The 22,657-nt window shown below is 44.6% G+C and overlaps 1 protein-coding gene across 1 annotated transcript in view; it reads right to left on the bottom strand.

The window, feature by feature from the left end:
• The window catches only part of LOC135386957 (uncharacterized), a 78,581-nt gene extending 62,162 nt beyond the window's left edge, over nucleotides 1-16,419 (bottom strand). The window contains exon 1 of the mRNA XM_064616431.1: nucleotides 16,258-16,419. Coding sequence (XP_064472501.1) covers nucleotides 16,258-16,354 — 97 coding nt within the window. The 5' untranslated portion in view covers nucleotides 16,355-16,419. The remainder of the gene's footprint in view (nucleotides 1-16,257) is intronic.
• Nucleotides 16,420-22,657: the final 6,238 nt, after the last annotated feature.

The following is a 22,657-nucleotide window of genomic DNA, read 5'->3' as shown; positions in this document are numbered from 1 at the left end:
ACCAGGTTTGGCTTGATGTAATAAAATGGAGAGTGTGGCTCTGATGAAGAGAGACAGCTACTCCAATTCAATGTTGAATGAAGTAAACAACACACACATGTAGTTTTCTATGGGTTTTCCCATATCAGAGCTGTGACTCGTATGTGAACACATTTACCTTGAGTGAAACGCGTTACATTCGCCAAAGATGTTTGAAGCGCAGATCAATTTGTTGCGGCCCCTTGTAATAAATAGAACCATAAATCAGTCTATAAAATGTTATGGCAACTCCTTTTCTTTTAACATTCTTTTTTGTTTCCTTTTCACACGGTTGTTCTTCGCAGCTATTGATACTTTTTCCGTGATATTTTTTTACCTTCACTTTGCGATGCTATAGCAGATAACAAAAAATTACAAAGGTGTCGTCTGCCAGTATATCGACGTGAGACACAATGCCGGAACTTAAGTCTGAATTCTTGGCGCACGACAGTGACTTCCAAGACCTTCAGGACATGCATCTTTTTCTGAGGGGCATCTTTTCCAAGGTCATTTTTGAAGAAGACTACGACAGACACAGCGAACAAGAAAAATGCTTTATATACAAGTAACTTTTAGTGAAATGCAGAGGTCATACACTTTGTACTGCAAATATAGTATATTTCATAAACAAAGGAAGCATATGCTAAATGTGAGTCTGCTGTTGCAGTCCCTGTAATTCAAGCTTTGCTTTTGCCAGCTGTGTCTCTGTCAACTCTGCCTCGCAGAGGAGCACCCTCATTTTCATTTCGTGTTGCTCCTTCAGCATCTTCAGCTTTTCCTCAAAGTATGCTTTTCTGGCATCAGCAACTCCAGCATATGTGTCCAGGGCACGCTGGCTGGTGGATGCTCTAGCAGCTTGCCCCGCCATACATGATGCTGCTGTAGGCATGATATTGTGGCTTTCGTTTTGTGTCACGGTGGAAGCTTCAACCTGGAATAGTGGCATCAGCAAAAGATATTACAGTGGATAGGAGAGCCTAGCATGAAGGCGTTGTATGGGGAGTATTTCAGTTTTTACAACGTGTTTAAAAAAGTGCCATGGGATGGACCTGTTACTATAAGTCAAAAGCAGGCAATGCGACATGTCGGTGGGAAAAAGATATGACAGTCGTCGACAAATGCCTGTTTGATCCCAATATCCCATTTTAGAAACGTATCTTATAACTGAAATAACTACAAGGATTTTTTGAGACAGCAAGTACTATATGAGTTCACTAATACCCTCCCACTGCGAAAAACAAAGCTAAAATATATCCTCACAGTTCCTTAAGATGTGCTGGGCCCAGTGGCAGATGGTGGGGCAGCCATTACTTCCAGCACGACACTGGTTCGTTCTGTGTCAGCGTTCCCAAGCGTACCCGTTAAAATGCACAGAAAGTATGAAGGCACCATACTCTACGTGGATGGCTCTACCTTTTTTTTAAATAGCATGTATATATATGTTTCATGCAAAATTTACAGCTTCGCAAGTGGGATATGAAAATGCTATTTGAGTTAGCCTTACCGTACAAAGGAGCATCGGAGTCGAACGCATTTTCGATTGGTGCAAACTGTTCCGCCAGTAGAGGGGCAACTCTCTCCGCTGTCTCTACCTTCTGAGATGTTTGGGTCGTCGTCAGTTGCTCGCCTCGTTCACCAGTTGGGAAGTCCCTTTCTCCCCCGCCCGTCACCATAGTGCTATCAGCCTCCTGCTCCTTTTTTTTTTAGATTTTTATAACACTTTTTGAGCTTCCGTGGCTCCCGGAAGGTTGTGTCTGGTGCCGAATTGAAACGGCGGGCGATGGTTTCCCATGCTTCGTTTTTCTGCCTGACTGTCACCGCATTTGTTGGTTTGTTTTCAGTTATACGTATGTAATCTTCTGCAATATCTCGAAGTTTCTGTTGCTCTCTCGGTGTGAACTTTGGACACCGCGGTCTCGACGACATGGTAACACAGCAGGCGCAATCCTGTAACAAAGCAGACGACAGCGTAGCAGATGACAGCATCTGCAGAATGAAGTGAGTCATGCAAACGACACAATTCGGGTGCAAAAGAGCTTTACTTTACTTTTGAAACAAGGCGAAAGCCTTGTTTCAAAAGTAGAAACGCAAATTAAGTTCAATTACAGCAAAGAAAACTGTCGTCTGCTGTCACAGAAACAAACGAGCGTGCTGGGTCCGTAGCAAGGTGTGTCGGCGTATTGCATAGTCATGTGACCTCGAAAAGCCAATAACACGTGGCCCTCGAAGCAGACGAACAAATTCCCTAGAATTCCCTAGCCTGAACTAGGTTTCGCAAAGTGACGGGCATAAATGAGCGTGAGGTTTGGTGCAATGCAAAGTTCGAGGGCTCCCCCCCCCCCCCCCGCGCTGAACCTGGTTTGAGGGAACTCAAGCGCTAAGCCAGTCCCCCGGGAGCGGCGTCTGAAGCCGAGATTGGTGTACCGGCGGTAAGGGTCATTTCCTTTGTGGCTGAAGAAGAAGAAGAAGAAGAAGAGGTAGAGGAGGACTCTACACATTCTTCCTTGAAACGAACACCAAGTGTGAGCGTCTTGCTTGAGGGCCCGTCGTTACACGGTAACGCTCGCAACGTTACAACTGGGCGCCCGAACGATACGATTGCTGGATGCACGGACGACGGTCCCTAGCAACTGCTCTTCATCCACCGCTTTCACCCGCACGTCGTCACCAGCCTAGTACTAAGATGGCGGAACATTCCATTGTGGAACATTCTATCGAGGACTTCGCTGAGATGGACGACGCGGTAAAGATTTCGGCGTTCCGTTCTGTAGTGACTGAGGTGTACATTCTGAAAAAACAAGGGAGCGAGTTGCAAGCGCAGCTCATACCTACTGATGAACCGCTGGTACAGCAGACCGCCACGCGACCAAGTATCCAAGCGGACACCCCTCACCATCAAGCGACGCATGATCTTAATTATTTGCCATCTTCTTGCACCAGTTATTCAGCGACTGGATCGTTTGGAAAGCGTGTCAGCAGCGCCTTCGAGGGCATCTTCAACCCCCGATGTTTCAGAGGAAAAGGAAGACTAAGGCTTTGGAACGCACCACATTTGCTGGTCAGTCGAAGTTCCGTTCATCAGCTTAAACTGAGCAACACGTGTCGTCTGTGTCCGCTAATGCAGTTCCTCAGCTTAACAACGACATTCTGGGATGGATCCACCAGACCGACTTCTGGTTCCTGACATACAAGGTACACCCTGATGTCGCAGTTCCTCTTATTGTGTCAAAGCTGCCCCAAAAGGATTTTACATGGATCAGGTATTACGTCAATTCTTCAAAGATTACTTCATGGGAAGATACGAAGGCAGCTTTCCGCAAGCGCTACGGACTAGGAGACCAGTTTAAAGGTCAGATATGCCGATTTTGAAGTGCCGCAGAACTGAGCGATACTCGCGTTGTGTGTTCATTACCGAACACTGAATATGTGTGCGAAATATCTTCTCCAACTGTTCGTAGTTTTTTAGAAAACAGTTTTTTTAGTTCCCACGCCCGGCCGTGAGACCGTCGGCAAACCCTGCGCACGAGCGCACCGACGTCCCTGCTCTCGGTTTATCTGTCTTTGGCTTGGCATGGACTCTTGGCTTGGCCGCTTGGCTTCTTTCGTTTCGTCCTCTGTGCATCGTACATAAGCGAACAGCTGTTATGTTGTTGCTAAGCCGGAAACAAAGCATGTGAATATTTTTTTTTGGCACGGCGTCGTTTGGAAAGTGCACTTCTTTGTTCTGACCTTGCCTTTTATGGGCTGGAGCGATATGATACGTAATATGCCACGGCGAAGTTGTCGAAGATACGACGGTGCTACGCTGTTAGAACAATTCATCGGAGCATTCAAGTGTTACCTATTATAAGCTGTCAAAAGTGCGAAGCTCTTGGCTGACAGTGGTGCCTGCTAATTTCCACTGCAAGGATTTCGTCCACGAACGTTATCATAGGTTACGCGCGTCTCCAGAGGCACTTTGGAATCTCGGCACGAAATCGTCTGATGAAAATCTCAGGTGCCCGACGCACAACGTTTTGAACGTGTCACGGAGGATCAAGGCAAAAAACGAGAGCAAAAAAGGTAAGTCGAGGTTCAGATATAAAAAATAGCAAGCTTAATGAATCGATTGTGCAGCTGTCCGACTGCGCTTACTCTGATATAACCACGATTAGCAACACAATAGTATTGATAATCTAACTTCTGAATTACCACAGGTGCACGCTGAAGGTGGAAATGAAGCATGATCTGGCTTGTATCTGGTGCATGAAGAAATGGCTGACACGTTAGTTGCAGTCTACCTCCACCAATAGGTATGACAATGTGATGTTATAATTTGAGTATTCACCTATGTTCAACTTTTCATGTGCGCTCGCATGCAGACATCTTGACACCACTTTTAAATCTGCCCTCAAAGTTACAACCTGTGCTTTCAGGGTGGAAAACAAAGGTCGCCATCCCGATTAGCTGCTATCTCCCAGTTCAAGCACTTTTGCTGTCTGGACACTGGTTCTTGTGGACGTGGTGTTACAAGCTTCACTGTCTGATATAGAAGGTACGTTACATTAGTTCAGTTAATTTGTCTTTTGCACATTTTTGTTACTGTTAGCTGGATTACTGTTGGACATACAATCCTTTGGCACACCGAAGCTGATGTCGCCTCTGATAACGTTTTAGAATTTTCAGTGTCATCAACGTCCATTCAGGAGGGTGCCTTTACTATCTGTGAATCTTTAATTGAAGAATAGCCCAGAATTCATGTTAACATTGTCTACTCTTATTAATTCACTGTGTGTTCTGAGAGCTAAGAAAAATGGAAACTATTTATTTGTCACAACTTCGCACTGGATGTGGTACTGGCTTGACATGTAAGCTAAAATACCTGGATTCTACAATAATTTTGTTCAACTTGGTGCATTACCGTGGACAATGCCACATTCACTACATTTTTAGTGGGTCCGGTGCACAAATACTGTGTGCATACTGTTCATACATACATACTGCACATACATACATACTGTTTGATAGGCAAAAATACCTGAGCAGTGCTGTGTAGTCTTTTTACCCAAAGTCCATACTCTTACTGCAAAGTCACACTACGTAGAACAGCAATGTGCAGGTATGCTGCGATAGAGATTCACAACAGAAAGAAGACTGTTGAGAGCATCTAAATTTTAATGAGACGAGACGTTCGTGCACAAGGCTGCTCTTGTTAATGTCAAACATGAAGTTACCAAATCCCGGAATATATAAAACATGTTGTAATGTAGAGAGCGAGGGTTGGTACAGACATAAAAATTATACAATCATATATAATAAAATAAAAAGGGGGTACAACTCCCCCCTCAACTCGACTCGACAACTCAATAACTCTACTTATTCTCTACCTTACAACATGTCATCTATTCTGGAATTTTGTAACTTGATGTTAGACCTGAAGAAGCACAGCCTTCTGTGCGAAAGTCTTCTTTTTGTTGTGCACAATCATTATACAGTAAATACGAATATCTATTTCTTGTCATTAAATGCTTTTTCTTTTTTTTTTTCTGCAGTGATGAGAATCCATAAGGACACATGCCAGAAAGGGAGTCTCTTCGGGATGACAAACCCTCATCACCTCATGAGGATACAATGGTTGACGAATGGTTCTCAAGCCCATCGAAACTTCAACAAATAATTCATGAAAAAGCCAGTCAGTGCTAGCACCAGGAATTGAACGTGGACCGTCCTGCTACCAGTCAGAGATGTTACATTTCAGGCGCTCATTGACTTTTGGTGAATTACTTGTTGACTTTGTCCCAAGGTGGAGCTCGCCACAGTTCATTTGCTTATCTGTTAATGTTGTGGCGTGTGTTGCGTTTTTCTCTTTATGTGTTCCAGACTCAGAACGGTTAATTTGGATCAGGTCAGGTACGTTTCATTTAGACATGAAAAACATAAAGTGGTGTTTCTCAACACAACTTAGCAGTGGCCTTCATGCATTACTGCTACGGCCATTAAGCGTGAATGGAAAGCTGCACATTATGCATGATGTAAAACCCCAAGACTAGGGAACACGAAGGGACAGACACAGACACGTCCCTTTGTGTTCCCTAGTCTCGGGGGTTTTACATGTGCATCATCTTCACCAGCTCGCTTACTTCCTAGCCATTTTTTCTGCACATTATGTTCACTCTACTTTTATCGTGTGCTACATAATCTTGTTCAAGTTCTGTGAAACGACGTGTAATGCTATAAAAAATTTAGTACACTGCTTATGTGGGTTGAATGGTAGCGCATGAATGCAGGAAGGAAACTGTCATGTTATGGCAAGTGTTTACGTATTGTACATTTAATTACTAATTTTATTGGTTAGCTTTTGCCGGCGTATCATGTCAAGCCATGTTATATTAATTTGGAACATGTTCTTCTTAGTAGCCAGAGCAGCTGATACACAGTGAGAACACAGCCCATGTGTGTTTGTCTTTTCCACCGCAGCCCTTGGGTTTCCTCCCTGATGGCTACACATGTCAGGGATAGGTTTCAGAACCTGTAGTTCCCGCCAAGTGTGAATTGCTTCTCAGGGGATCATCACGCTGACAGATGAACCATATGGTTTAAATTATTTGCAGGACAGGAATTGCGTAGCTTCACACAAATAGTACTACTACGACGTAAGAGTGGTTTCAAATCTAGCTTTTTTGTGTTCCTGACATTATCGCACAAGATGTAGTATCCACTATGATCCTTTATATGGGGGGTATGTACAGTGCAATCAACAGATGCTATTTACAAATCTGTGTTTTCTACTGTGTTGAAATGGGGTAGTTTGCATCTGAGAGCCATAGTGAAACACAGGCAGCCAAGGACAGACTTTTGATGCCCTCGAGAAACATGGCAACACATTGCAGGGACTCTGGATGCTGCCTAAATTTCCAGGACACACAGCTCAAGGCAGTGGTTAAATAACAAATGGTTTGAGAAATCCAAGACAGTTGCATGTGGAAGCAGTCCACTGTTGGTTTAGCTTGTCTCCGAGATACGTTATCTCAAAGGGAACGCACGGGCACACTCAGAATGATACTAGGGCTGCCTGTGAAATAGAATGAGGAGAGGGTTAGATATATAACCCTTTTTTCTTGTCTGTTATTCTATTGGTTAAATTGTCATTTGCTCAACAGCATATATGTGTATATTCCAGAGTCTGCTAATAAATATATCAGTTTAGAGCTAGCAGTCGCACTGTAGATGTCTCATCCTGCCCTTGGCTGCTTGTGTTTCACTATGGCCATGCTTGCTATTGCAAAAACAGAAAACGAAAAAGACAATAGAAAAACACGAAAAGAACGACCTAAAAAGCTGCCTGTTGTAGTGCTCACATGGAGGAAATGCAATGTGGTAACATGTTCCATTCATGAACTGTGCATAGTAGTACATATCACAACGGCAACCGATTATTCAGATTTTTCTTGAAGTACTTTGTTTTTTGGAGCTTTGTTTGCACAGTCTATTATTGGAGCTTTATGTGATTCCCCTCTTGAGATACTTTAAGATTGCTGATGCTGTGCAGTTTGTTAATTTTGAAACTGTGCTGTGCTGAGGTACAAAAACATAATTGTCATATCTAAATTTGAGCAAATAGGAATAATTTGTAAGTACTTTCCTTGTTGACATTAATATTTGCACCAGGTCACAACATTGTTGATTGATGGAAAATGTAAATAAATATATTTATTTGCTTGCCAAACAATGCACAAATGTCTTCTTTCCTAGTGAGATATTCTCTGTTTACCAGACATAAATGCGGAAAAGTTAAAGGTGCACAATGATGGTAGAGTCTAGCGTTGCTTTTTGCCACTTCACATATATTCACTGTTATTCGTGTGCACATGTAGGAATAGGAAGGTAGAGCATGTGCTTAAAAAATTTCGTATGCAGCCACACATATGGTTCAGAAGATTAATTAGATGATGTCCAAGCATATATAATTGTACTTTATGTGCAATTGGTATGTTAACGGATTGCTTCCATGAAGCCTTTTCATCTTTTCATTTATTTTTATAAGTTTTATTTTTTATTTCATATAAATTTTATATTACTTATTGTATACTTATTTTTTTATAAATCTTATAAATTAAAAAATCAAGTTACGCGGACCCTGTAGGAGTACCCTTTGCAAATGGTTTGGTAACGTGTCTCTAACTGTAAAGGTAAGAGGCAATCGAGAATGCTGCAGACAAGGTTGCAACTTACATATTGCTTATCATGTCCTACATACAAAGCGATTTGTACAATAATTCCTGAGCACGGAATTAATTCCAAGGCTGGCCAGTGATGTCACCCAAGACGACAAGTCACATAATTGCCTCTAACACTTTTACACCCCATGGGCTGCATTGTGAATTGAAAGAGCACTCTACAGAAGGATAAGGTGCACCTGATTTCTAGGATTTATGCTAAGCCCTAACTCTTCAGACACCACATTTCAAAAAACACCATTTCTAAGAGGCAATATGTGCTCTGGTACTACTTTTGCGTCTGCATAGTGTGCAACCACATGGCTACTGGAGCTTTCGCGTGCATGTTTTTGTGCGACGGTGCCCATTACAAACAATATCCAGATGTTAGACATAAAATGCAGTAGTTTGTAGCGTGCCACACAACGCAGCATGACATGGGAGTGTGTGATTCAAAGAAAGCTTCTGGAAAATGCACAGAATCTCACAAAAAGTTTAAAATGTGATTTGTATTTCGTTTTACGTCTCTCATCGTTACATACCATCGTCGACGCTGTTGCACATTGATAAATCGTACGTAAAACTTGTGCCATAGCAGTATGCGGTTTCTCAAATACATAGCACAATTTTTTCCTGCAGGAATAAAACGCTGTCGGCATTTTCTTGCTAACACGGCTGTCGAAACGTCAGTCTCTACAATGGGCAAGTGCTGTAAAGGGGCTAACGCAGACGCGACTTGATACGTGCATGATACTTGGTACGTGCTCACAAAACACAAACGACGAATTCCAGTCACAACATCGCACAGAGGTTGGTTCGCGAATGAGTTCGCTGCTGCTGCTGCACTGTTTACTTATCGCGGAACGGTGGAACCCGGCTGTCCGCCATCTTCAAGCACAGATGCGTGAAGCCATGAGAAGCCGTAGCTGAAATCCACTGACAAGTACGAAGGCGCGTACACGTCACAATGCCCGTTCGGGTGCATCTACATCATAAAAATGGCTGCGCCCATGTGTGTTTCGGAACGAATTATCTATTTTTTTGACATGGTACTGTACCGAACTGAGAGAATGAAGGTGCATTTTGGGGAGAGCTGGATGTGGGCTTTCAGAAGATCACAACCGTTTCGACTATTTGGGATATCGGCATAGCTGACCTTTAATGCGAAACAGATGATGCTTGCTGCGACCCAGTATGTCGGAGAGAGCTCCGCGAACTTTGCGTTCCGAAAACTGGAACTTGTGGATAAGAGCGAGTATCCTACAGTGCAAAAGGACAAGTGTGAAGTAATCATCGAGTCACTTCTGGCAAGTGTCAAGAAACATTACTTCGACAAGGAGTTCACCTCCCTAGATGATCTCCTGGAGTCATTGCTTCGGTACGACAGACTGACTGCATCTCACAAGCCCAAGGAGCAAGAAAAGGGACAAAAGCAAGTTCGTAGCAAGGCTGAACAAGTATTTCACATCTCGCCGACTCCTCGTGAATTGCCTCCTATGCGAAGTTTCCCAGAACAGCGCTCAGGGGTCTCTCAAAAGTCTCCAACAGGAAATATGCAGAAGACCACTCCCGTCAAGCCTAAGCAATTACCGGAGCTACATGCACGTCCAGCGCCACGAAACGCTGAGTCACCTAAGACATCTCCCAGGTCAAAGAATCACCGCGAAGTCCAACGGTTGTGTCGAAACTGCAAGACAACTGGTCACTTCGTTTCTCGTTGTCGCATGCCTTTAACGCAAGAATTTCTTGACTGGCAGCAAGGGTTTATGGCAGGCGCAACGTCACCGATTTCGGGAAACAAATCACTGATCCCTCTGACACCTGCATCGAGGCATCAGTTGTGAATCACGTCAAGTGCAGTACACCAGCAGCTACTACGAAGGTCATACCCATCACTCTGAACGGACGTCGACAATTAGCGCTTTTAGACTCTGGTTCTTCAAGGTCCCTGTTGAATGAAAGTGTTGCTGATGCGCTAGGACTTCATATTGCAGCATCATCTGTGCGACTGGAAGGAGCCAACGGTCAACTCCTCATAGTTAAAGCGCAGGTCAAAGCAACAGTCTTAGCTGATGACCAGACTTTCGACCACCCATTCATCGTTGTCCCTCACTTGCAAGCAGACAGAGTGTTGTTGGGGAATGATTTCCTCGAGTCCTCCCAGGCTGTTATTGACTGGAGCAGAGATACCTTCCAAGTAACTGCCAACACATCTAGGCAACGGGTTCGGCTGTTGAAACAAGTTGTGGTACCTCCCCGCTCTCGAAAGTCAGTGAATGTCAAAGTATCCAACCACGAGGATGCGGTCATGGTGACAAGCACAGACCTCTCTACAAAACGGTTTGGACAGGACGTGGAACCCATGTTGGTCGAGGCAGAAACGAACTGTTTTTGCGTAATGCTAATAAACCCATTGTTCGGACCAATTATGGTTTCATCCCACGCAACGGTAGGACTCACAGAACAGGTACGGGTATGGAAGACGTGTATTTGAGCGACTCTGAAATAGAACAAGTTCTTCACTGTTCAGGTGCCAAAGACGAAGAAACGAATACACAAAGCCCTGTTCAGTCCCTTTGTTCCGTTCACCACACGCTACATATAGGTGGTTTTTCCATCAACGTTGGAGCGGATCTAAACTCTGCACAGCAGTCAACGGCGCGAAACTTTCTCGCCAAGCATCTCTCAACTTTCGCTAGAAATGCTAGCCACGTTGGACACTGCTTGGTTCAGACTCACGCAATTCCAACAAAGGATGTGGTACCAGTAGCTCAGCGACCAAGGCGGCTATCACCAGCACAAAGAGACCTCGTCAAAGCGATGATCAAACACCTCGTTGACGCTGGCTTGGTACGGCCATCGCGCAGCGCCTGGGCATCACCGTTAGTCCTTGCAGAGAATAAAGGATGGATCTACCCGCATGTGTGTGGACTACAGAAAACTGAATGCCGTAACAGAAGATCCTGTGTATCCTTTTCCCCTCATTGAAGATGCCCTAGAAGCCTTGACAGGTTGCAAGTACTTCTCAGTCATAGACCTTGCACATGGGTTTCATCAAATTCCGATGAAAGAAGAGGACATTGAGAAGACTGCCTTCGTAACGCCTTGGGGTATTTACGAGTATCTGAGGATGCCTTTCGGATTAAAAGGAGCACCGTTCACTTGCCAAAGAGCAGTCGACGCAGTAATCGACGATGCCAAATTTAATTATGCCCTCGTGTAGATGGACGACTGCGTTGTTTACAGCAATACTTTTGACGAACACCTGGATCATCTGACGACCATTCTTCAACGCTTTAAAGAGGCAGACTTAAAGCTCAAGCCACAGAAATGTTCATTATTTTCTACCGAGATATCTTACTTGGGACACGTTGTTACGAAACACGGCGTATCACCTGATCCTGCAAAGGTAGCAGAAGTGCAAGGATTCCCGGTGCCAAACAACGTCAAAGGCCTTCCTTCATGAATTTCCGAAAATAATTTGACAAACCGATAAATGATTATTGATCGGTTTGACAAATTATTTTCCGAAATTCATCCCAAGCTACTGCGTTCTCGCTGCGCCCTTGCGGGATCTTATGAAACAGGACGTTCCTTTTGTGTGGACTGACGCACAGACGTCGGCATTCGCAGTCCTCAAAGAAGCACTCTGTATCGAGCCAACCCTCAAGTTGTTTTCTGAAGACTCATCCTTTCGCACCCATGTTCATACAGATGCGTCGAAATTAGAACTCGGTGCTGTGCTCCTACAAGAAGATGAGGACAAAAGGTATCGTCCAGCTGTTTATCTAAGTCGAGCATTAAAAGCGCCAGAAGCAAATTACACATCAACAGAATTGGATTGCTGGCAGTAAAATGGTCACTCGAACAATTACGCCCCTACACTTGGCAGGCTACCAATGGCACCTACACAAGGCCTATACGTCATTGGCAGGAAGTTTGACATTGTTACGGACCCCCTTGCATTGTGCGGGCTGCTCAAATACAAGCAGGGTAACCAAAGACTGCTGCGCTGGTCACTCTCCTTGCAACAATTTAACTGCGACGTTATTTACAAGACAGGCCGCCTGCACTACGCGCCGGAATGCCTTTCCCGATCTCCATCGACGGACGTATGTTTCAGAGTGCTGCAAGCAACTGACTCTTCAACCGAAACACTATCTCGGGACCAACATGCCGATAGTTTTTGCAAGAGTATACTGATCTCCTCAACGGCCGTTCTGCCACGAAAAAGCAACAACGGCGAGCACTCAAGAAGTTTGTAATTCATGACAACATGATCTACAGAGTGGATCAAGGACCTGTTCACAAACGGTTTTTGATTTGTCTGCCACAAAGCAAAGTCGTACTTCGTGAATTTGACGGGGGGGAGTACGGAGCACACATGTGCATCCGAAGAACATAGGAAACCATTCGTACCAAGTATTATTGGCCAAAGATATTTAGTGACGCCAAGACCTTTTATCCCATTGTGACTTGTGTCAAAGGTACAAGCTCTCTACGTTTTCATCCGGCCTACAACAACCAGTGCCGGTACATGCTCCTTTTCACACAGTGGGCCTGGACATCATTGGTCCATTTACGTCATCTCGACAATACAAATACATAATAGTCGCTATACACAATTTGACGAAGTTTGTTGGGCCAAAGCCGTCAGGAATGTTGAGGCCAGCACAGTTCACATCGATAGTCGACTTGTACTAAAACACGGTTGTCCAGCAGTGCTCATCACTGATCGTGGTACGCAGATGCTAGCGAGGTTCACTGAACAGTTCCTTAGTCGTCGCGGAATCAGACACATTCCTGCTACAGCCTACCGCTCTGCTGCAAACGGACTCTGTGAACGCGCCAATAAGACTATCAAGCAGATAATGACCATAATGACAGCGGAGGAGAGCAATGGACTTACATCTTGCCATATGTAGTATTTTGCTACAATACTGGATACAAAGAAGTTCATCGGACCATTCCGAGTGGTGGCTCGTCTGTATCCTGTGAACTACGAGATAGAGTTGGAAGATGGGTCCAGAAGTGACGTAGTCCACGTCGAAAAGCTATTCGTATAAACTAAAATCGTACTTGAGACCATTAGCGTCATATGGTCATGTATAGCTGTAAATATGTATTGTAATTATTGTAAAATATCGTTTATGTCGGGACGACATCTCTTTAACCGGGGCATGTGACGAAGACGATCTGTCATGAAAAAAATAAACGGAAAGAAGAGGAGGTAGAGGAGGACTCTACACATTCTTGCTTGAAACGAACACCAAGTGTGAGCGTCTTGCTTGAGGTTCTGTCGTTACACGGTAACGTTCTCAAGGTTACAATATCAAAAGATGTTCTATACATTGAAAGACAGAGGAAAGATTGCGCATTAAAAATATACTTCATATAGGGAGCTTCGACATGCCGTTGAGGGGTAGAGATGCAAAAATTGCGCCATTTTTGCCGTACCTGCTGACTTCGGCATTTTTTCCTTAGTGTCCCTTTAAAGTTTGACCGTTTGCCCTCCATACAGGTATAGCAGAGTGTCCAGCCAAGCTAAGACGGTTGTGACGCGAGTGAAATGGCGTCAGTTAGACAGCAAAGTCGCGAGAAAATATCATGCGCTGCCTTACCCCCTCTCCATCTGTGGACTGGTTGATCGTAGGAAGCTCCGGGTACCTGCTTTCGTCTTTACTTAGGGTCGTTTCCAACATGTACAGGGTGTCCCAGAAAACGTGTCACTGAATTGTAATAAAAAAAACTACGCCACCTAGAGTCATGCGGTCAACGGTATTTGTTCTTGCTGGGTTTTTGCCACCTCCTGATGCGACTGAAGGTCACCGTCTTCACTGAAGGTCGTTTCCAACATACATTTTTTTCACTGAAATCAAAAAATGTCACCGGCGGACCTTGGTCGATTTAAAATGGAATTACTCTGTTACTGCTGTTCTGTTGTGTGGCGGCAACGAGTATCAAAACAGTGCGACACTAAGCGTTGCTTCAGTTCATTCTTCAAAATGATCGTCCCATCGCTTTGATTTGCAACGTTGTTAATCATTCAGTTAATGTCTCGTTCAGGTGGATGTGCGTTCTTGCCAATACGTTTTGAGACACAATCGAGTGTAATCTATTACAATGTCGTGGACAAACATGGACGACACAAACACGCCAGTTGTTTTATTTCATTGGAGCCGTCTCAGCGCCTTTTGTTTGGTTACCATATGGTGACCGATAACGCCGGTTCAGTTTGTGCCAGCCGACATGTAAGGCATATCACCGCACGGCGTACAGCTCATCATTCTGCACCTATGCAATGTCGCAATTTCCCACTCTGAAAGCGGCAACATGTGTCGATATTCTGCAGGCATTTCTAAGTCATCCATTATTTACCACTTGACAAGAAGAAAGCAACGAAAAAGAAAACTGGTCAGCGCTGACCTCGATAGAAGTGCGACCGCCCCTTTGAACTGTAATGACATCACTGATGACGTTATCTCCTCCTCCGTCTCGTTTGGCTCTGCGGAGCCAGTAAAGCGGGAACGTGCGCGGCAGTGTTCCGGTGTGTGTGTTTTTTTCTTTCTATGAAAAATGTCCCGTGCAGATAAAATGTGTGTGTTAATCATTAAGTTACCTTCTTTCACAACGCGTGTGGAACGGAAAATTTTTATATGGCTTTCTGTGCTCCTTTAAAAATCAATAATTATCAATAGTATATGCATGAACGCTAGACATCTCCTCTACGACTGTGGCAAACGGCTGTCATGACTACACGGAGTTACATAATTCGTTTTTCAATATTATATTGCTTTATTAGGTTGTGACAATATTTCCAAAAGCTGTGTTGCGATCCCCAAAATATAGTTTTAAATCATTTTAGACACCAGGAAAACTCCGCCCTGAACGTGATGCTGAACGTGACGCGGAAATAATCTAGTTATTTGGGTGGTTATCATCCTCCTAGGTTAACTTCGTTTTACACTGGGGGGCAATTGATCGTTACAGTTGTTCTCACGCCTTTAGTCCAAACTTTAATCGTTGATTGACATTTCTCTCTCATCCCATTTCCTAATAAACAAACCAGAAATACCACGAAGGGTTTTACCTGGAATCATGAATCGGTTGGGCTCTCAACCAGGGGTTAACAAAACACCTCATGTCTGCGCCGAACAGATTTCTGACAGATCACTAAGACTTGTGCAGGATGGATTGTGTTTCGATCTTCACTGGATCCACAGAAAGTGTGAGAGGCGTGAGAAACAGCTCTTTTGGGCAACGTCATGGAAATACATATTTCCTCAGCACCAACGCGAGTGCTGTGTGCTCACGGATGCGGATTAGACAGAAATATGTCAAAATAAAATTGGCTGTGCACTTTTAGCCATTTTCGTCAACGCGTTTAACTGCTGTAGTGCTTATAGGAACTGCTTTCGGTCTCGATTTTCGTGCGCATGCATTTGTAACTACTCTCTATTCTTCTTGTCTGCACAACTGTTGTGGACGGACTTACACGGTGTGGACATTGGGGGGCCCTACAAAGTTTCCTTTCTTTTTCTTAATACACATATCGCCCCCCCCCCTACAAAGTTGTCGTTCAAGATATGTCTTATGCCCAGCGTTACGGTAATGTTCAATTTCAGCAGGGTGGAGACTTAGGCGTTGGTGACAGAAAGTTCATTACAAGATATACAGGGCGTCCCAACCGATATGGAGCAAGATTTAAACTAAATGGCTGCCCCTTTCGCGAGTGAAACCATCCGAACGTTTGAGCTGCCCGTTATCACAGGCTCCACCAAATACCCATTGTCTCTAATTAAATGATCCGAGACAACTGATTAATGTACAGAATAGTGGTGGAAGGACCGAAGTGCCATTTGGAAAGTTGTATAGCGTTGTGTGGGACTCGAAATTACGGTCACCAGCTCCTGGTGTTATTCTTGACGCCCAACCCGCATATTTCAACTGTTACCGTAGGACATCTCTTTTCCTTCGAGCGGAGCTACAGAATCATCTATAAATCAAATCAACCTCGATATACAATATAATAAGACACACTTACTTAATTTTCCGCTGCTACACATTCTCATGTTGGCTGCATGCATTAGACAGATATTCGTAAGCTCCATCAACAAGGAAATTATTGCCCTTTTTGCCATGACAACTCAAGATACGCCTTCCTGTTCGGATCGCAACTCTATCTAGACCACGCGTGCTAGGTGCACGCGCGTTCCATGTTTGCACAGGTGCATTTACCAGACGGCGGACGTCACTTCATATATCACAGGGCAGATAATTTTTCTTACAACGGACGTCAGCCGCGCACAAACATGCTGGAATACGTTCAGAATGATGTCCTTGTGAATTCACTATTCTAGACGCGGAATATTTATTTTTGTTTATTTATGTACATTCCTAAAGGGCTGTACAAGGGCGCTGCATGAGGGGGAGCAAAACGATAAAGTAGCACGCAAACAAGCACGAAACAGTACATATGGTATAAACACATAGCTATGGTATGCACAATATAAGCCGATGTAACTAACTATTAGTAATGAAACGTGCAGCACGATTTCGGACACTTTCAAGGAGGTCAATAAGGTTGGCTGTATGCGGGCTCCACCACACCACACCACAGACCATTATAACACCAAACACCAATATTATCGTGGCTACACCGCAATAACATTCCAGTTTTGGTCGTAAAAAAGCTGTATAGGCAATTAGCTTTATATTAGGATGTGCTAATGTTAGGTTTCGTTTTAAAAAGCCAAGTTTTCTATTAGTGTCATTTACAATGGTATTTACGTGAGTCGACTACGTGAGGGTGGGAGAGAGATGCAGCCCTAAGTACTTATACCTAGTTACAGTAGGTATGAGAGATCCGTTGAGTTCATAGTTGTGGCTGTAGGCTTGCTTGTATCGGGAAAAGGACGTATGCTCTTATTTGAATACGTTAAGGCGGAATCAATACAATGTATTCTCTATGGGCATTGCTTTGTCCACTTCCATCTCGAAAACTACTGCACTAATGAAGCAGTACGCCGAGCTGGTAATACGTGGGTAAATCCTGCACGTCCTGACATATTTTTTTTATCGGAATACATCAAATAGGCGACTTTATACGATTTTTTGTTTCTGTGAATGCGAATACATGGAGTCCTATAGGAGCAGCAGAAAACACTTCCTCAGATCTCTCAGCGACGAAATAAACGCCTGAAAAATATGTCAGGACGTGCACCTGTGTCCTCTGAGGACAGTACAAGCTAAGTTGCAGCGTTAACCTTCGTATTATTCGAGATGAACTGGAGAAAACTGTGGACATTTGTCTTCTGCTAGCCTGGATTGCATTGTGCTGCCACCGCAATGGGCTTCCTCTCCGGGAGAGAGGGATACATCGAGATGGGAGGAGCGAGAGCGAGAGGGAAGGCAAACGTCTAGGAGCATTGCGCGAGGTTGTTATTTCAACCTGCATCGGCGACGGGCCAGAACGACGCGTGTCTTATCATGGTGAAAGCTGATTAATAACCAAGACCGAACAGCAGGTCCGCCCACTTTCTGCCCAACGAAGTGAGTTGTATGCGCCCAAATTCGTTCGTCCAAATTCGAAGAGGATCCAAGTCATGACTTTGCCTGCTCTATGCAGCGACAGCGTCGTGCATCGATATTCCTCACGCATGGCCTGTTACTGCGATCTCGGCTGCAATCAGTAGGACATAAATTGGTGTAATCACTTTCCGTGCACAATACAAATAGGTGTTTAAGAGAATGTACGTCTTGTGCTTTCTGTTTGTCAGGTGCGTGTTGTTTTCGGGGGTGAACTTGTTTGATTACACTGGCTCACGACCCAGTGTAGGCCTCAGCCCAAATATGGAGCAAAGGACAGATATTTTTCAGTATTCATACATGAATCTGGCTTGGTCATGTGCTGACATGTCATGCAACCAACACAAGTGCACGATAACATGAAGTGTGCATGTTGACATGTCGAAGATGTCGCTAGGTGGCCGCTACGGGCAGAGCCCCCGTGAAATGTGGCTTGAGAACGATAACATGTGCCTTGATTTTGAACAAGTTTGTCGGAAAGACGCGCGAAGGGTGTACCATTCCACTCAAGAGGACTTCTCGAACGTCATGTGCGGCTGTCCTCATATGCAACAGCAGGTTCTGTCCGACATAAATCAGACCATGTGTTGATGGAATTTTATCGTGCATGTGTTTCTCTTCGTTCTTTAGTGTCATTTCTATGTACTCTTCAGTCATCCCTAATTGTGAGAGTGTGTACGAGTTGTCAAGAGGACAAAATAAAAGTCAATCAACTAGACTGTTCATCTGCATAGACAAATGTTATTCAGTTCTACTTAATTGCAGCAAGGACACACAGGTGACCATAAGTAACATGCATACAGGTGACCGTAAGAACCAGAGATACAAACTATCCAGCTACAGTTATTAAAGCATATGAGACGACGGTTGATCTTGCTTGTATCTTGCTCGTTATGGATGTCCGTTAAGTTTTTCCGGGTCCAGCTACAGGATTTGTGTGAGACCAGCCACACGGCTTCATCCACAGTTATTCGCGTCTTGCACCGATGGTGCAGCACATCATATTTTCGGCCGTGAACGTATGTTGAATTGTCCGATTATGATTGTCCGATCTATGTGGGCGACATATACTATGTATTGATGTTGATGGTATCCTCATCCGTCTTTATCAGCGCCATAGGTCAGACTTGTTCTGTTCTAGTGTAGACTTCTGCAGACTGTCAGCTTCCTGGCTGGTCAACTGTATGCCACGCACAAAGTCTTTGGCTTTCTCAATAAAAATTGTCCTGTCCAGATCTGGTCTTTGAGACTGTCCTCCATAGTCCTTGTCCCCAACGGTGCTTGCGAATTTGGGTGTTCTCGATATTGGAGCCTTGTCGAACCACAACGCTCTTTTGCACTTTCGTTCGTTGCGCTTTTGTCTTGATGTTATTAGTTTCTTCAGATCGGATGATGGACTTTTCGCGACGAACTTGCGCAGATAGAAGTCGTGCCATCTTGCACCTGTCATGTTGTATGCAAGTGCTGCGACGCGACATCTACAGTAACTTTTACCCTTTGCATAGTCAACGCGTTTGCCACCGACTGTACACGCCACCATGCTCATGTAGATCTCAGCGACATTACTTGTTGCGTCGAGGAGCGGCATATCGGGTCTGTCTGCGAGTACGTCTATTGCATTCTGGATTCCAGTCATCATGTTGGATCTCAAAAGAAGATTGCCCTTTCCCGTTCTGCTTTGAAGTTCCACAGCATCGCCTGTCTTGACGGAGCAGTGCTCGCTTGGACAGCCGCTGTGGATACCAAATACGTGGTATGGGTCGTTCTTCAGCTGATGGCGCAGGCTACTGACCACAGCAGGCGATACTGCAGTGTTCTCTTGTGCATGCCGACTTATTGTGGATCTGGCAAGACCTTTTAGGGCTTCGACGTTAGCGGTAGACAATAGCTTCCTGGCGTCTTTGTTTACAGCTGTTTGTTTACAGCCGAATGTTTTAGTATCCTTTGCTAGGTTATACAGCCGTTTGTTATAGTTTTTTGCCATGTGATTGACGCATTCTACCTTTCTCACTGAACGGCCGTAAGGAAGCTGTTCCTGGACAGCAACGAAAACACTGCTATCTCCGTCTCCAGTCAATGCAGTGTACCTAAGGCCGAACATTTCTTCACTTTCTTTGAACCCCTGTACAGTAATGTGTCGCTCCATTGACGTTGAAGAGGATTTCCAGTTGCAAGAACACGAGTGGGGTAGAGACTCCTTATGCTCCGACTCAGCGCGTCGACAAGTTGTGCAGAAATTGTTGCGTACTCCGATGGAGAGAATCTTGCGCGTGTAACGACCGACAATGACAGCCACCCCGCTATTCGCATTGTACCCATGGCAGAAAGATCGCTTGCTCCATCCTCAATCTACAATGACTGGGATGTTCCAAAAGCCGTCGGAATCGCGACACTCCTTCCGTTGTTTGGCAAGCTCAACCTCTTCGGCCGCGGCTCTCTTCGAGAGTGTAATGTCGCTGATTGAAGGTTTTCCCCAACTTTGTTCTCACATTTCTGGTACAGCTTACGCGAAAGGAATGGGAGGCCGACTGATGCTGTTAGTTCTTGAGCCTGCGTGTACCCGATCCCGATGGAAAGGCATCCTCTAACAAAATCAAGATTTATGCTGTCGTTTGTGGCGGTCACTTTTTCCATCCACACGAAGTGAGTGAAACTGCACAGAGGTGACTTGGAACAACGACACTCCAGAGTGGCGATAAGTCCAACTGTATTTCACCACAATATAGACAGTTTTGCTGGTGGTTCAAGGCAAAAAAAGAAAGAAAGAAAAACAAACGATTAGTATTAGTTAACAATATAAAAATATGTATGGAATAGAAGAGGTCACCGTGTACATTGTTCCAAAATGCATTGTTGAAAGCAGAAGCTGTCCACGGGAACAGATACAAATCTGTCGCAGGCGCCTGTTGTTTTTCCATTCTGACCTTTATGGTTACATATGCGAAGTGGGCTTATTTTTTTCAACATCTTCAACCTCCTGATATCAATAATTGATGCCTTTCATTAGTGCAAAAACAGTACGGAGGAACAAGATTACTTCGTGTTCACTAATTTTCCAGTGCACTTGAAAACGTTCACACATTCCGTGAACTCCTATCCCATCGTCATTCCATTATTACGTGTGCGCCTGAGTGTATGTGTCAAGCAAGAAGACCGCTTCGTTTCATCATTTTATTTTTTATTTATTTGTTTTGTGTTCCACAGGCACGCACACTCAAAATGAGGTGACACACATGGCACGTGAAATCATAGCGATAGTGCGCCGCTGTGCAGCATGTACTGTGTCTCCAGCCATAGTCAGAATGTAGTGGTTGTTTCGTTCCCCAAATTCGCTATCTCCAACGCGTGGGCAGTAAAGAGAAAGCGGGATACCAACATAGACAGGAGACATGGCCAGCGACTATGTCCCTTCCTACCTTTATCGTTGCTCATGAAGCCATATAGGTGTGATTCCAACTGGGACTGCAGCAGACAGGTACAGAATACTGTGCTTTCTCTGTAATACGCCACGCATAGCTACTTGATAGATTTGTATCGCCTAATCCGCATGCTGTAAATGTGCACAATGTTATCACCCAAATTGCGAAGAACGAAAAATCAGACACAAGTTGGTCGCTCGGTTTTGTTCGGTTCCGTCTCCCCAATTAGCGTCCATCGTTCTGTAAGCAAGTCCAAATGGATTCAAGTCGTTCGCGGACGATCGGAGCAGTTGAGCCATACACGCCACATCTCGAACACGCGCCGCCACTAAAACCAATAAAAGCATCGACAAATGTAGGAGCAAACGATACGTGAATCATAGCTCAAGGTCAGGCCGCAACCCGCTTGCTCTCGACGGCTCCGCGCTTACGAGGAGGAAACCGTCACTTCCATAAAGGAGAGCAAGGATGGTGAAAAACAGAGCGAAGCATTAAAAAAATTAGCTTTTTAAACACCGATTGATATTTTTTTATCTACAGCCTTACATCTCAAGCCTAGGGGATCCCTAATACTGTTCACTTACTGGTCGTGTGTTCGAAAGAACGATTCTCAAAGGGCCACCAAAGCTATTGCATTTTGTTGAAGCAGCCGTATGCGTATCTTCCCCCTCTCTTGATAGTGTCACCATTTCACTCCACTCTCTAAAAATCACAATTTTCCCCGAATCATTCCAGCTCCAGAGTTTCAAGTCTGCAAACAGCCACAACAACAGATACGTGATGATGATGAGTGAGGAAATTCCCCACTACAATATTCGACCACTACCCCATGGCTCACAGGGGGGTTATGAGATCTGTAATGATGATCATGATGAGAATGTGATGCGCAGAGCAGAAACTTGAGTTACGAGCCCAGGGTTGATGTAACACGCTGGACGCATGCACGACGTGATGGCCGACGAAAAGAAAGTCCGCACTCTTGGACTGCATATTGCAGAAAACGAAAAGGCGCCAGTGAAACGAGAAAAGTTTCGGTGCAATAGCGGCGTCAGGAGAATTTCTCGTCTGTGCGTCTCACAGACTCAACACGGATCCCATTGAAACCAAGGTGTCGAACAGAAACATTTTTCGTTCCGGTTTTCGTTCCGGTTGTATCGTAAACGGTCCGGTACCGGTTCTGCTCCAGAGCAAAAAATAACGGTTCGTACCGTTTTGAACCGATTCCGCTTCCGGTAGCCATATTCATTCCCAGAAAAAAATAAATGTTGCAAAATGTCAAGCCGTTTATTCCGCATACATGGTATTTAATATTAATAGGCAGCTGTGAAGTTCGTAGCTCCTCTTTCCTGTGGTGACTCTCTGTTCAAATAGTCTTTCTCCTATCTTGAAGCGCATGATACGGACGGACTTGTTTGTTGTGATGTCATACGTAAAGTA

This window comes from Ornithodoros turicata, chromosome 1 (genome assembly GCF_037126465.1).
Source record: "Ornithodoros turicata isolate Travis chromosome 1, ASM3712646v1, whole genome shotgun sequence".
Lineage (NCBI taxonomy): Eukaryota > Metazoa > Arthropoda > Arachnida > Ixodida > Argasidae > Ornithodoros > Ornithodoros turicata.
Note: the sequence above shows the minus strand (reverse complement) of the source record. Positions and strands in the feature narration are given on the sequence as shown.